Here is a 14977-nt window from a genome sequence, read left to right as displayed (position 1 = left end):
GGGGCGAGGGATCGAGCAGCGGCCGTGTTAGGGAGGAGAAGCATCGGCCGTAGTTTAGGTTTTTTTTCGTCCTTTTTTTCGTATAAAAACGCCTAAATTTCGTCGAAATTTGACCGTATTTGTTCTAATTTGGCCGTATTTATCAAAATTTGGACGAACTGTGGGGCGTCTGAGGGCGACCTGAGGCAGCGGCTGAGAACATGTTCGCTCCCACGCCAAAAAAACGCCGACTCATCCCTAAGCGACGCTTTTTCGTGCCCTTAGGGGCCGAACGGTGGAGATGCCCTAACATGCCGATCGCGGGGAGCGAGGCACTCACGCACAAGGCCACCGGCGAAAGTTGCAATCAGTCGCGCGATCCCAAACCTCTGTGCCGAAATTATAGAAGTGCATTGGATTCCAGGTTTGGGGTCCGGCCGTCCGGCGCACAAACCACACTGCTCCGAGCCCGACTAGTCCAACCATTTAATACAAAGGAAAAATAAACTCTCTCTCTCCCAGGAGTCGGAGGACAGAAACAGGAGGCGACGTGGGGGCGGGACGCGACGCGACTCCACACTCTTCCGCACGAATCACCGCTCTCCTCTAGGTAACACCGACAGCAGCACCGAAATTTTCCGCTGCTTGTTGTTGGAGATTACTGTTGCTTCACGTCGGATTTCCCGGCCAGGTTCGATGCGTTGCTGCTGCGGGAGCAGCGGCTGAGCTTGGGGCTTGCTAGGGTTTGCTCCGGCTCGATCTTCGGCGGGGGTCGGGGGAGCACTTCGTCTGCTTGGGCAGGTTGCAGCTTACGACTGTGTGATTCGTTGAGCTTGGGCGGTTTTGGGTTGCGCACAGCTATGAGCCCCGCCCCCAGATATTAGGCTCGATTTGGGTGGAGTTCTTAGCTTGGTGCCGCCGCGTACCTGCTGTTCATCGGTTTTACCGATGGAATTTCGTGTTTCGATCTGCAGCGGCCACTTTGCCGCATCATTAGATGTGATTTTTTGGGGGCGGGGTCGTGGAACCTAATTGTCTAGTTACTTTTTTTTTTAGAAAAGGAGGATGACCCCCGGCCAATTGTCTAGTTACTGGTTAGGGTTTTATCCCTAGTCGCCACAAGGTCATTTTTTTCCTAGCATTGTCTTTCTGTTGCCTTTTTTAGTGGTAGCACTCTTCGCAGTGGGATGGAGACAACCAAATCTTACATTATGTTTTTTTTTTTACGAGGGGAGACACTTCTGCTGTTCATTTTACATGTTTCCTGCTTTCTTTTGGATGAAAGCCACAAGCTTCACATCATTACATGTTTCACTCAGTTGTTTAATTCTCTTTCAGTTTCTTACCTATTTAACTTAATGCACTTGGCCAAACTATTTTTCTGCAGCTGGAGCAATAAGGGTCACCTGGATGACCGGGGCAGACCTGGCACCAGTAATGGAGTTGAAGGCTGTGGCAAATGGAGGAACATCCACTGAAGTTGTTGCTTCTGATAAGAAGGATAATACCAAGATGGAAGAGGCTGGCGAGAGCAAGGATGTTGCAGCAGCGAATACCAATGCCAACCAACATAATAAAGCCTCAGAAAACGGCGCTAAGGGCTCATCCGATGATGATGCCAAGATGGAGGAGGCTGAAGATGCAAAGGAAGATGATGTGGGTGCTGTGAAGCAGGCAGGTACAGAGGGTGTCAAATCGGGTGACAATGCGGATGCCAAGGAAGGTAATGGTGCCAATGCAGCAGAACATGAGGATTCCAAAACGGCTGCTATTGAGGATGTAGTTGCAAAGGAAGATGACAACACCAAGTCAGCAAAACACAAGGACTCCAAAATGGTTATTGTAGAGGATGCAGATGCAAAGGAAGATGACAAAGCCGCCAAGGCAGCAGAACACGAGGATTCCAAAACGGTTGGTATCGAGGATGTAGTTGCAATGGAAGATGACAACACCAAGTCAGTAGAATACAAGGACTCCAAAATGGTTATTGTAGAGGATGCAAATGCAAATGAAGATGACAAAGCCAAGGCAGCAGAACACGAGGATTCCAAAGCGGCTGGTATTGAATATACAGTTGCAAAGGAAGATGCCGTGTCAGCAGAACACAAGGACTCCAAAATGGTTATTGTAGAGGATGCAGATGCAAAGGAAGATGACAAAGCCAAGGCAGCAGAACACGATGATCACAGAACAGGTGGTGTGGCAGCAGAACACAAGGATCACAGAACAGGTGGTGTGGAGGATGCAGATGCAAATGAAGACATTGGCGCCAAGGCTGAAGAGTTCAAGGATGGCAACATGAATACTGTAGACAATGCAGATGCAAAGGAAGATGAATATGCCAATGCATCAGAACATGAAGATGCCAAAATGGTTGATGTGGATGATGCAGATGCAAAGGAAGATTATGGCACCAAGGTAGCAGAACATGAGGATGTCAAAATGGGTGCCGTGGAGGATACTGATGCAAAGGAAGATAACAACACCAAGGAAGCAGAACATCAGGATATCATAATGGGTGCGGTAAAGCATGCAGATCTAAAAGAAGATAACAGTTCTAATGTAGCAGAACGCGTGGATGTCAAAATGGCGGAGGCTGAGACCAATCCAGGAGATGCAGAGCTCGAAGACAAAGGGCACAAGGAAGAAATGGATGTGAACACAGAGGTCAAGAAGGGACCGAGAGATGCAGAAAAATGTGGTTCTGAGATGCATGATGAATTGAATGGGCAAGGAAAGAATGGAGCGGCTCGGCAGCAAGAAAATACAGCTGAAGAAATGAGTGATGATGATAGTCAAGGGGAAGAGGAAGTAGAAGAAAAGGGCTCTTCAGATAAGAAAGAGGAAGGAGGGGATGGTAAGGCAAACGAGAATGAAGAGAAGCTAGAAAAAGAAAGTGCGAACAAGGAAGGAAAAGATGGCAAGGTAACAGAAGAGGAGGCCAGCGAGGCAGACAAGAATGTGGAAGAGAATAAGGAGGAAACACCTAAGAACAAGAGGGCAAGGAGTTCTAGGGATAGACGCCAGGGACAGGACAAGAAACAACATGGGTCCAAATCCAGGGAAGCCAAAAGTTTACTGTACACTCCCAGCCCTTATGGTATTGATCGCCCTCAACGTGAGAGGAAAATAGTAGAGAGGTTGGTTGAAGTGATTGATAAGGAGCCAAACAGGAGCTTCGTAGTTGAGAAGGTTCATTGCTTGCAGTCATATTTCCTTTATCTCACGTTTTTCCTTTTGTCTGTGCTATAATTTCTGGTAAATCTCTTCATTGCAGGGTCGTGGCACTCCTTTAAAGGATATACCAAGTGGTATGGCCCTATGGCACACTTTCTTTTAACTTTTTACCTACTTTATTTTTAGGGGCTGTATAATAGACATCAGTTCTTGGTTAAGGCTATGTTGTTCTTGCATCAAGCACTTGAATCTGAGCACACTTGTCCTAATGATGCATGGTATTACTGAATCTGGGTAGAAGCCTGTTGTGAATTTTTAGGTACTCCCTCCGTCCGGAAATACTTGTCATCAAAATGGATAAAAGGAGATGTATCTAGATGTATTTTAGTTCTAGATACATCCCTTTTTGTCCATTTTGATGACAAGTATTTTCGGACGGAGGGAGTACCAGTTAAGATCCTTTTCCCTGTGAGTCTATCTCATGAATCATGATCAGTTTGTTCCTGATCTGCCAGTTGAATCAATACGTTACATTATGTGTATGCCTTTGATATGTTTAGTACTTAGTAGCCATGTTTGTACTGTAACTTTATTTATATCTATATTTATTAGTCCAAATGTGTACAGATGCTCTGAGCTTAAGCCAACACCTTTTCACAACCTTGTATTCAGTTCTGAAGCTGCTAGTCTAGACTAGTCTGCTATCACTAGCATATGTGCGTGTAAGATCCTTATTTTGAGTAACTTAGGTGGCGTTTGGTTCTAAGGGCAAGCCTGAGTTGGTTGAGTATATGCCAAACCACGTGGTTAGGGGTAGCCACCTTTTGTTGTTTGGTTGAATGGATGAGAGGTGGTTAGGGATAGTCATTTGTGTGTTTGGTTGAGAGGATAAGAGATGAATGATTGTTGAGGCGGTGAGATTATCCTTGTTACAAGTAATTATAGCAACATATGTATGTCAAGTTTGAACATTTGATAAAAAACATTTTCTTTGAATGACTGTTCTTTTTGTTGTCCATCTACAATAGTTTTTGAATGGCAAAGTTTGAATGTTTGATAACAACATTAATTTTGAAAATAAAAAGTGAACTTTAACATCACAGCCCAGCATAATATAAAGCTTACTTTCTTTTTGTTCATCTGCAATAGAAAAAAATGAACTTGATGATGAAATATACAACAAGCATTCACACAATACGGCCATGAATCTGTTAGGAAAGCAACTTATCTTTATTGAAGGCCCAAGAGGCATATATATATATATATATATATATATATATATATATATATATATATATTACACATGACTTGAGGTGCAAGGAAACTAAACATAGACTAATAAGGACTCCTAGACCAATACTAATACTCCTTAACACCCCCCCTCAAATGCAAAGCATATGCAATAGCATTGCATTTGAAGAAGTGTAATACTAGAAAAAAAATGATAATCCAAATCCGTGCCTTGAGAGTGTCGTCGTAGCATGAAGAGTCTTCAAAACCTGTCGAGTCGCCAAAGGGGATAACGAAGAGATGGCACACCAGAGGAAGACACCACATCACTTGAAGATACAAGATAAGTATCAAGAGAAGATGGGTTGTCAAAAGAAGATGGCACATCAAGAGAAGAAGCATTGCTTAAAGAATCATGGCCCATGAAAACCGACGGCGAAAGAAGCTCGGCGGCAAGAGAATGGGCTTAGATCAACAACGCAAAGAGAGGCCACAGAAATCCTATACAGAGGACAATGGCCAGAAAAAGGCTGTCGGACAAAATTTTGGTAGACTCGGATGATATAAAGAAAACACAAAATATCAACGGATTTGGTGGACGCAGCGGAAAATATAATAAGATAGAAGCTAAGAAGCGCACACACGAGACAAAGATGAAAAGACATCGTATACGCAGAAGACATTGATTTTTTTGTTGTTGTTGTAATCAAGATCGGAGCCTAGCAGAAGCTAGCACGCGGCCACGTACGTGGCGGAAAGGCAGCAGCTAGTAGGCAGGCCAGGAGAAGCACATGCGGGCGACAGGAAGCAGCAGCGTTGACCAAGATGAGATCCAGCTGCAGGCACGCAGACATGTGCGGAAAGAAGCCTTTAGCTGCAAGAGAGCAACACACAGGCTGCTGGAGCTGTACGGGCGGGCCTGCACGTGGAGCGGAGCCTTCCTGGAGGTGCTTCGAGCCGAGCGCACACCAGGCGATGGTCCTGATCTGAGAGGCAGCCGCCATCGATCCAGGAGTAGCGGCCCACGAGGTGCCCACGCTGAAGCAGCTGGGCAAGCAGTCAACGTGCCAGGTGGATCGCGGGGGTGGTGGTGCCGTGGAAGACGAGATCGATCCAGAGAAGAACAGATCAATCGAGAAAAAAAATAGTGGATCGTAAGGATGAGTTGCGGCGTCCAGAGACCTAAACCTAGGCTCTAATATCATGTTATGAAAGCAACTTATCTTTATTGAAGGCCCAAGAGGCATACATTATTACACATGACTTGAGGTGCAAGGAAACTAAACATAGACTAATAAGGACTCCTAGACCATTACTAATACTCCTTAACAGAATCATCCATATATATTCAATAGTATATGCATACGCAAGTTTACACAATTCTTTGTCTTGGTGTACATCCCCAATAGTATTTTTTTTACGGAATACATCCACAATAGTATACATATACACAAGTAGATTACTACTACCGCTGTACACTAATGTAAGACGTTTTTGCAGTTCGAACTGCAAAAACGTCTTAACTGCAAAAACGTCTTACATTAGTGTACAGAGGTAGCAATCATTCAAGCATACATACACAGGTATACGCAGTCGTCCAGGAATTCAACAGATCGGATGTCTCCTTCAGGCTGCAAGTCAAAGGGAATCGTCCAGAAATCAGAGAGAGGAATTGCTGAGAAGGGAATCGGAGCATGTGAATAGGTGCCAGCCGCAGACCTTGGTGGTGGCAGTGCTTGTGTGCTGCTTGGCTGCCAGCATGGGGTGCGGTGGAGCAGGAACCCAATCTGGAGCATAGTGACCATGTCAACTGAGCCCGTGTCCGCCTTTGCAAGATACAGTGTTGCGAAGCCTCATCTGTGCACTGTCGGCGTGGTTCATCTCTGCTCAGTTGTGCTCCCAGTTCTGGTTTATCTCCTTGCACGCACGGGGCATGGGGGAGTGCTGGGATAGAGAGAAAAGAGAGGGTGAGGCCCGCCGCTGCTTATTCTCCTCCCGCCCACACCAGCCGTGGCAAAGAGCATGGAGACTGAGCGAAAAATGTTTTGCGTGGGACGTGAGGGAAGGGGAGTGTGGGCCGTGGGTGGTTGCTGTCATCCGGCATATTTTCTTGGCTCTGCTCAACCAGTTTTTAGGGGAATATTCCCAGATTCTTTACTATTCCTATCCTTTCCTGCCACCATACCAAACGAGTGTTTTCCCTGCAGGGTAACGTGAACCAAACGCCACCTTAGTGGATGTGCCATCCTTGATTTTCCACTGAGAAGTGAGAAGCTATGTGAATAAATTAGGTGATGCATGGATTATCTACCTAAATTAGACTTGCAAATATAGCACAGTTTTGCTCCAGTGAATTCTAATCTATTGCAGAAGAGAGGATAGCTTCCATGGGAAATAGACTGCAAAATATGATCAAATTTATACTGTTATAGTCATTACTGAAGCACAGTTATAAATGAACTGTATTAGATGCAAACTTTCTTGTGTACTCTGGCCTGATTGAGTGTCCAACAGTAGTAAGAGGAGGCCAAAAGGCTCTAGTGACTAGCAAGTTTTTTTATTAACTTTAGTCAAGTGCTAGATTTTTGTATCTGCATACCATTATATCTGATCTTCTGCTGTAATTTGAATGGGATCCAACAACAACAATTTGATTCAAACCTTTGGTTTTGCCTGACTGAAATTCATTGGCATCTGGGATAGTATCAATGTGTCTTGAACTCTTAATGATGAGTAGCTGCTCTTCTCGCTGGTGATTTGTTGTATTATCAACAATTAACCAATAATAAACTACATTGGTCTCAGTTATAACTTTGATTGCTCCATTGATGTTTCATGTCTATGTCTTCGATAAAAAAACTGACAATTGTGGCTGTCTTTAATTTTACTGTTTCAGCTCCTGCAGTCATGCTGTAATGTGTGTGGTTTTCTCCTCCTATTGCACTTCTATTGTCCGCTCACTGATTTGATTTTTGAAACTTATTTACAGTGGCACAGAGGTTAACGAGGAAGAAACCTGCTGATCTTAAATTTCTTCACAATGTTCTTTTTGGGAGGAAAGGCAAGGTAAACACCTTAAATATCATGATATTGCCTTTACGATAACTGGCATTGAAAACTTTCTGTTGTCGTTTGGGTTTTAATTGCTTCCTGTTCAGCTGGACTAAAATTATTCAAGTAACTTTGCACACTGAACTTCCCAAGAGGCACTAGTCCCTCTAGGTAAGTTTTGAGCACATGCATTGTCCAATTTTAGACTGAAGGTGTATACTCCTATATTCCCCCCAAACAGGAGTATACCCAATACTATCAGTCTGTTGAGGTAGTCCTTTGACTCTGCTGTATATGTTATCTGGCAACAAAAGGTAGCAGGAGGAATAGTGTAGGAAAATTGTCAAATTTATACACTGTTCTCGAGTCAAGCGATTTTCTTTCTGTGTACTGCATGGCTTATCGAAATGCCATATTGAAACAGCAACGGCTAAGTTGTGGTGCATTGGGAATCTAATTTTACCGATCAGTTCAATTTCCATTTGCAAAATGGATTACCTCTGTTTCTATGATTTTTGGTGGTTAAATCTTAGAAGGCATCTAGTTGGTTTGGGTTCTTATTCAAGTAAAACACAACTGTTATTAGTTCCGTTCAGTAACTCTTAAGTTATAATTGATTGATGTAAATGCTGAAGTTCTTTTCAACTCACTCACCCTGGCTAGTGGCTTATGTTCTCAATGTTCCAGACTGTCGATTTTAAAGGCCATATACTTCAGTTCTCTGGATTTGTGTGGCATGAGAGCGATGTAAGCTGCTTTGCTCCGAATTTTGAATTTCCCATTATATGTAGGTGATGGAAATAGTTTAATCTTTAAAGAGTTCTATTTATCTGCAGGAAAAGCAGAGAGCCAAGGCAAAGGAGAAGCTTGACAAGTGTATGAAAGACATGCTGGTGGATCTCTGTTGGCTTCTTGCTATTCCGGTTCCCAAAACAAACATCAGAAAGGTGGTTTAATGTTCTGTTTATAGAACAGTATTTTTGTTAAGACAGACGCGGTGTAATAACGTGGTGAATATAGTGTGGCATCTAACATTGTTTGGGATAACTCATATAGGAAGATATCGTTGCAAAGCTGTTGGATTTCATTGCTGAGCCTCGTCTTATGCCTGATTCTGGCCTCTCTGATGACCAGGTGAGAACAAGTATTGTTACCTTACAACCTATCTTGCAGTTGTACCTCAGTACCTTGCTGTTGTGATGTTTTTATGATTGGGATTAGAATGTGTGGTAATTGAACCATTTATTATATTTTTTTTCTCTGTGTGCTTCATTCTCTCCTACTGTTTAGGGGTCAAATTCTAGGAAACGCAAGAGAGGAGGTGGTAGTTCGAGCAAGACTTCGGATATCACTCCCAAGAGGTCTAAGAAGGTATGGCGCCAGATTTGTCAGATGGAACCTGTCGGCTCTATTATTTTCAGTTGCAATTTTCGCATATAAAGGGCAGCCCGGTGCACGTAGCTCCCGCTTGCGCAGGGTCCGGGGAAGGGTCTGACCACTTTGGGTCTATAGTACGCAGCCTTTTCCCTACATTTCTGCAAGAGGCTGTTTCCAGGACTCGAACCCCATGACCGTAACCTCATGGTCACAAGGCAACAGCTTTATCACTGCGCCAAGGCTCCCCTTCTGCAATTTTTGCATATGCAATATTAATATCTGCAACATTTTTTAGTGCCTTTTGCAATGCAACCAGCATGACATCTTCTTGATACCGTGTTGAGTATATACATGTACATACAAGTGAAGTTTGTGTTTAACTGTTTATCCCGTGACAAGTTAATGTAGCCACATGACCATCATTCTTCAATTATAAAAATCTTGTTCTCACTCTTCGTTGTTGCTTCAGAAATTTGCTGACGACATATCTCCAAGGCGAAAGCAAGCTCTGGAGTATGATACGGATGAAGATGTGAAGTCTGATAGCGAGGAAGATGCAGATGAATCTCATGATGAGCAGGAAGATGGCTATGACTCTGCCGAAGATAAGGCAAATAGGAAGTCCTCGGAAGTAAAATATTCTGCAGGTAAAAAGAAGGCTGCTGCTGGGAGCACCCATAGGACAAGTCCGCCAAGGACAGCAAGCAAGACTGCGGGCAAAACATCACCATCCAAAGGTTCCAAGGAAAAGGAGAGCCCTGATGAGAGTGCAAAGGTCTTCTCTAGGAAGAAGAAACCCATCATATCAAAGCATACTCCAAGCTCTGGAAAGGTGATAGAAGAAAATAAGTCATCAGGTAGTACAATCTATTCCATAGTACCTTGTGTATCATATATGTGCCCTTTTATTTTATGTTTGGTACTAATAATTATGAGTGTAGTTCTTGTTATCCGTGTGGAGTATGGATTAACTGGTTGTTTGATGACAATTCCTGTATACTCCATTCATTTCTGATTTCTAAGGCCCTCATTCCAGTACTTGATGCAGTTATTGCTTATGGCATAATTGGACTAGTTTCTTCCATTTTATGATATCCGTTAGAGCATATATGATGTTAGATTGTCCAGCAAATCTAATGATATTTTATCTAGGTAAAGAGGCAATGAAGAGCAAAGGCGAATCAGCAGAAGGGGGTCTGCCCAGTAAGGCTGAGTTGAAGAAGACCATTATTGGAATCCTTAAAAAAGTTGACTTCAACACGGTTGGTTACACATTGATCATTGATCCCACCATTTTATTGTTTGGTTTCTGTCCCTATGATAAGTATTGTTTCGTAAATATAGCTGGTGTTTGTACAGAAGTAGATTCTGAGGTTAATTTCTACTCCCTCCGTCCCATAATGTAGGACCTTTTTTGACACTATTGTAGTGTCAAAAAACGTCCTACATTATGAGACGGAGGGAGTACATTTGTATTACTCTTACTCTAAGGTTACTTGCCCTTTTGTTTTGACTGCACTTCTGTTTTCACTTGGAAATTTCTCATGTGGGAACTGACGTATTTTGGAATCTGATTTTGCAGTCTACTTTTAGCGACATTCTTAAGAAGCTCGGTAAGTCTATCAGATATGTTTTTGTTGTCATTGCAGTTGTGGAGCAGACATCCTAACAGATTACGTCTTATAGATGACCATTACAAGATTGATCTGACCGCAAGAAAAGGAGCTATCAAAATTATGATTCAAGAAGAGCTGACAAAGTTATCGGAGCAGGAAGACGATGATCAAGACAAAAATGTAGATGCCAAGATGAAACAGTCACGACATCGAGCAAAGGTCGCCGTCTGAAGCATTGTGAAACACCATAGCATTAGCGCCCAGTGTTGATTATTTTGTACTTAATGCCTACTTCACTTTTGCCTTGGTGGGCTCTTGGGCAGTCCTATGTTAATTATGGTTCCTATGTTTGCAAACACCAAAATCCTAGCCCTGTTTGTGTATGCGAAAACATAACCTGTAGGCAGCTCCGTGCTGGGAGGCACTTCTAGCTAACATTTGTCTGTAGATTTGCATATGCTTTCCAAAACTCGAATGGTTGTAGCAGAGCATGTTGGATGGTGTGGTAATAGGTTTGAATAGAATATGGACATACTCGGATTTCTGTCCTGCGGCATTGGATTACAACGGTGGGAGCTCTAGCGGTTTGAGCATCGCTGGGGCAGTCACGCAGGTTGCGAGGGGGGATATCAGATTGAATTTCTGGACAAATAAGCAGATGGAAACGTGCTGCATTACGTGACGAAAAAAATTCAAAAAGAAAATGCAGTTCTCTGATGTGGGCCAACACAATTGGGGGTTTATGTTCCGACGATCGGGAGTAAGACTACGTTGCAGTCCCGTGAGTAAATGTGTATGCACCTACGATTGGCCGTTCAAGATGCTGATGCCAGTAATGGCTTGGCTTTTTTGTTTTTGAGGCCAAGACCGTAGAACAATTGTTCTATGATAAACTTTTATTAATTAAATATGTACAATTACAAGAAAGGTAAAAGACAAGGAAAAAAAAATCAGCCAATGCCTGTTTTGTGAAACATCATGACAACTTAAAGGTTATTCTGTATCCATGTGTTGACCTTGTTTGCCTTGTTTGCTTTTGCTCTTAATTCAGTGCCTTTCATTCTTTCTTTCAAAAAAAAAAAATTCCAAGTGTCGACAGTTGGTGTGGCTCTTCTGAAGATCTTATCATTTCTGCTCATCCAAATGCTCCAGCAGCCCATGACAACCATGTCCATAGCAAATTCTGTGGGGAGTGCAACTAAGCATAAGTGGATTTCATCATAGGTCGACATGCCTCTATGTTTGTTGAGTGCAATGGAATGCCAACACATCTGTGCAAATGGGTAGTCCTAGAAGTGATGTGTCACCGTTTCCTCAATGGATTTAGAGCACAGAGCACAGTTGTAGTCTTCTAGGTACATACTTCTTCGTTGGAGCATATTCCTGGTGCTGATTTTGTCATGCAGTAGTAGCCAAAAGAAGATTTTATGTCTCAAACGACATGCTGTTTTCCAAAGGAGTCTGAATGTATTGTGAGCTTGGTTGTTCCCCTGGATGGCTTTGTTCATCTTAATGGAGGAGTACTTAGGGGCTGTCCACGTATAAAACCAGATGTCATTACCTGTTGTTACCATTCTGCTGCTTAATAATTCTTGCAATGCATTGTATTGCACAAATGCTTCTTGAGACATTGGCCTATGAAATAATAGACCGATATCATTGATTTCTAGTACTGTCTGCAAATATATATTCCGTTGGGTAGAAGAGGAGTGTAACTCTGGGTATTTGACATTGAGGGGAAGATCTTGCCATTTATCAGACCAAAACAGTATTGTATTGCCTTGACCCGCCTTACATAATGCATGTTGTTTGAAGGTAGGAAGATATTTCAGGACTGTCCTCCACCAGAAAGAACCTACCTTGTTGTCACTTGGCAATTTGTCTTGGTAGCGGGTTTCCCAAATAATGTTCACCCATGGGATATCAGACTTGTTGAAGAATTTATGGAGGAATTTGATGAGCAGTGCTTGGTTGTGGATTTGTAAGTCAAGGACTCCCAATCCTCCCTGCTCTTTGGCCTTGCATACTGTATCCCATGATATATGGATAGTCCCTCTTTCCTGGGTACCATATTTCCTCCAAAAACAATTCATGAGGTATGTGTTAATGTGCTTGATCACTGTCTTTGGGATCTCCAAGGTGCACATAACAAAGGTAGGCAGACTAGTGAATACCGATTTCAACAGTCAGTTTATCACCAGTGGACATCATAGTGGAACAACTCAACAACCTGCTTTCTATTCGTTTGAACATAGAACATAATCCTCTACCCTGGGTTTGTGCAAACAGAGTGGTAACCCAAGATAAGTGTGTGGTAGAGTGCCAATCTTGCAGCCAATAAGGTTGGATAGCTCAGCCATTTTATGTGCAGGAGTGTTGATAGAGATCATAATGGACTTGGAGTGATTAACTTTTAGGCTTGTGTACTCAGCATAATGCAGCAGGAGATTCTTAATGTGCATCAGTTCTCTGGCATCTGCCTTAGCCACCAAGATGGTATCATCAGCATACTGGATACTTGGATAGTCTGGGCTTCATTGAGGACAGATTGGAGTGTATCTGCCGCAATCACAAATATCAATGGGGATAAGGGGTCTCCATATCTGATCTTTTTTTGCATAAGAATTGTTTCCTTGGCACACCATTAAGTAGCACAGCTGAGAAACCAGTACCATAGATCATCTTGATCCATTGTATCCACTTGATACCAAAGCCTTTTGCTTGCAATACTTCAATAATGGTATCATGGTTAAGCATGTCAAATGCTTTTTCAAATTTCAGCAGAATGATTTCTCTTTTGCTCTGATGACATTGCTGGATATACTCATAGGGCCAAACTAGGCAATCTTGGATACATCTATTATTAAGGAAGCCATACTGGTTCTTGTGCACCATTTTGAGGATGTGCTTTTGTAGTCTGTTTGCTAACAATTTGGTGATAATCTTGAGAGTACAGTTCAACAGAGAAATGGGCCTGAATTCAGATGGTGTTGCTGCAGAGTCATAATCCTCAAGTTACGGACCCAGTCCGTGTAGTTGCTACCATCATCTTTCAACTTAGCTTTCTCTAGGAACGCATTAAAATTCAACGGAACAACAACACGGGTCATTTATCTACAACAACATAGACATGCAAAATACTACCAGGTACTAAGTTCATGATAAATTAAAGTTCAATTAATCATATTACTTAAGAACTCCCACTTAGATAGACATCCCTCTAATCATCTAAGTGATCACGTGATCCATATCAACTAAACCATGTCCGATCATCATGTGAGATGGAGTAGTTTTCAATGGTGAACATCACTATGTTGATCATATCTACTATATGATTCATCCCAACCTTTCGGTCTCAGTGTTCCGAGGCCATATCTGCATATGCTAGGCTCGTCAAGTTTAACCCGAGTATTCTGCGTGTGCAAAATTGGCTTGCACCCGTTGTATGTGAACGCAGAGCTTATCACACCCGATCATCACGTGGTGTCTTGGCACGACGAACTGTAGCAATGGTGCATACTTAGGGAGAACACTTGTACCTTGAAATTTAGTGAGAGATCATCTTATAATGCTACCGTCGTACTAAGCAAAATAAGATGCATAAAGGATAAACATCACATTCAATCAAATAAGTGATATGATATGGCCATCATCATCTTGTGCCTTTGATCTCCATCTCCAAAGCACCGTCATGATCACCATCATCACCAGCTTGACACCTTGATCTCCATTGTAGCATCGTTGTCATCTCGCCAACTATTGCTTCCACGACTATCTCTACCGCTTAGTGATAAAGTAAAGCAATTACATGGCGATTGCATTTTGTACAATAAAGCGACAACCATATGGCTCCTGCCAGTTGCCGATAACTATGTTACAAAACATGATCCTCTCATACAACAATTTATATAATCACGTCTTGACCATATCACATCACAACATGCCCTGCAAAAACAAGTTAGACATTCCTCTACTTTGTTGTTGCAAGTTTTACGTGGCTGCTACGGGCTTCTAGCAAGAACCGTTCTTACCTATGCATCAAAACCACAACGTGGTATAGTGATTGCTTTTTGATCTTCAGAAAGAACCCTGTTCATTGAATCCGATTAAACTAAAGTTGGAGAAACTGACACCCGCCAGCCACCTGTGTGCAAAGCACGTCGGTAGAACCAGTCTCATGAACGCGGTCATGTAATGTCCGTCCGGGCCGCTTCATCCAACAATACCGTCGAATCAAGAAACAACTAGTGACGGCAAGCAATATGTATATACCCACGCTCACAACTCCTTTGTGTTCTACTCGTGCATATAACATCTACGCATAGACCTGGCTCGGATGCCATTGTTGGGGAACGGAGTATTTCAAAAAATTTCCTACGATCACGCAAGATCTATCTAGGAGATGCATAGCAAAGAGAGGGAGAGTGTGTCTACGTACCCTCGTAGACCGAAAGTGGAAGCATTGAGTTATGTTTCGACCAATATATTAATCTTCATGTCTCGACCATTTGGAGACTCCTCGTCATATCCGTGATCACATCTGGGAC

At 42.7% G+C, this 14977-nt stretch overlaps 1 protein-coding gene across 2 annotated transcripts; it reads left to right on the top strand.

Annotated features, from left to right (window-relative positions):
* Window positions 1-453: 453 nt before the first annotated feature.
* On the top strand, window positions 454-10974 carry LOC119285637 (titin homolog). 2 transcript variants are annotated; one of them, XM_037564974.1, is made up of 13 exons: window positions 461-589; window positions 671-780; window positions 1367-3171; window positions 3257-3290; window positions 7376-7452; window positions 8125-8184; window positions 8274-8384; window positions 8494-8571; window positions 8728-8808; window positions 9284-9671; window positions 9967-10076; window positions 10397-10427; window positions 10501-10974. In XM_037564974.1, exons 3-13 carry the CDS (start codon window positions 1390-1392, stop codon window positions 10659-10661), a joined length of 2913 nt encoding a protein of 970 aa, XP_037420871.1. In that variant the 5' UTR covers window positions 461-589; window positions 671-780; window positions 1367-1389; the 3' UTR covers window positions 10662-10974. The 2 variants fall into 2 exon arrangements, with proteins under 2 accessions (XP_037420870.1, XP_037420871.1); XM_037564973.1 differs by lacking the exon at window positions 671-780 and having other exon boundaries at window positions 454-589.
* The last annotated feature ends 4003 nt before the right edge of the window (window positions 10975-14977 follow it).

Source organism: Triticum dicoccoides, chromosome 4A (assembly GCF_002162155.2).
Source record: "Triticum dicoccoides isolate Atlit2015 ecotype Zavitan chromosome 4A, WEW_v2.0, whole genome shotgun sequence".
NCBI lineage: Eukaryota > Viridiplantae > Streptophyta > Magnoliopsida > Poales > Poaceae > Triticum > Triticum dicoccoides.
This window is presented reverse-complemented; position numbering and strand designations above follow the sequence as displayed.

Coding starts and splice junctions, on each gene's coding strand:
- LOC119285637 (XM_037564973.1), top strand. CDS start 1,390: ATGACCGGGGCAGACCTGGCACCAGTAATGGAGTTGAAGGCTGTGGCA. Junction 8,185..8,273: donor TTGTGTGGCATGAGAGCGAT/GTAAGCTGCTTT, acceptor ATTTATCTGCAG/GAAAAGCAGAGAGCCAAGGC. Junction 8,572..8,727: donor CTGGCCTCTCTGATGACCAG/GTGAGAACAAGT, acceptor CCTACTGTTTAG/GGGTCAAATTCTAGGAAACG.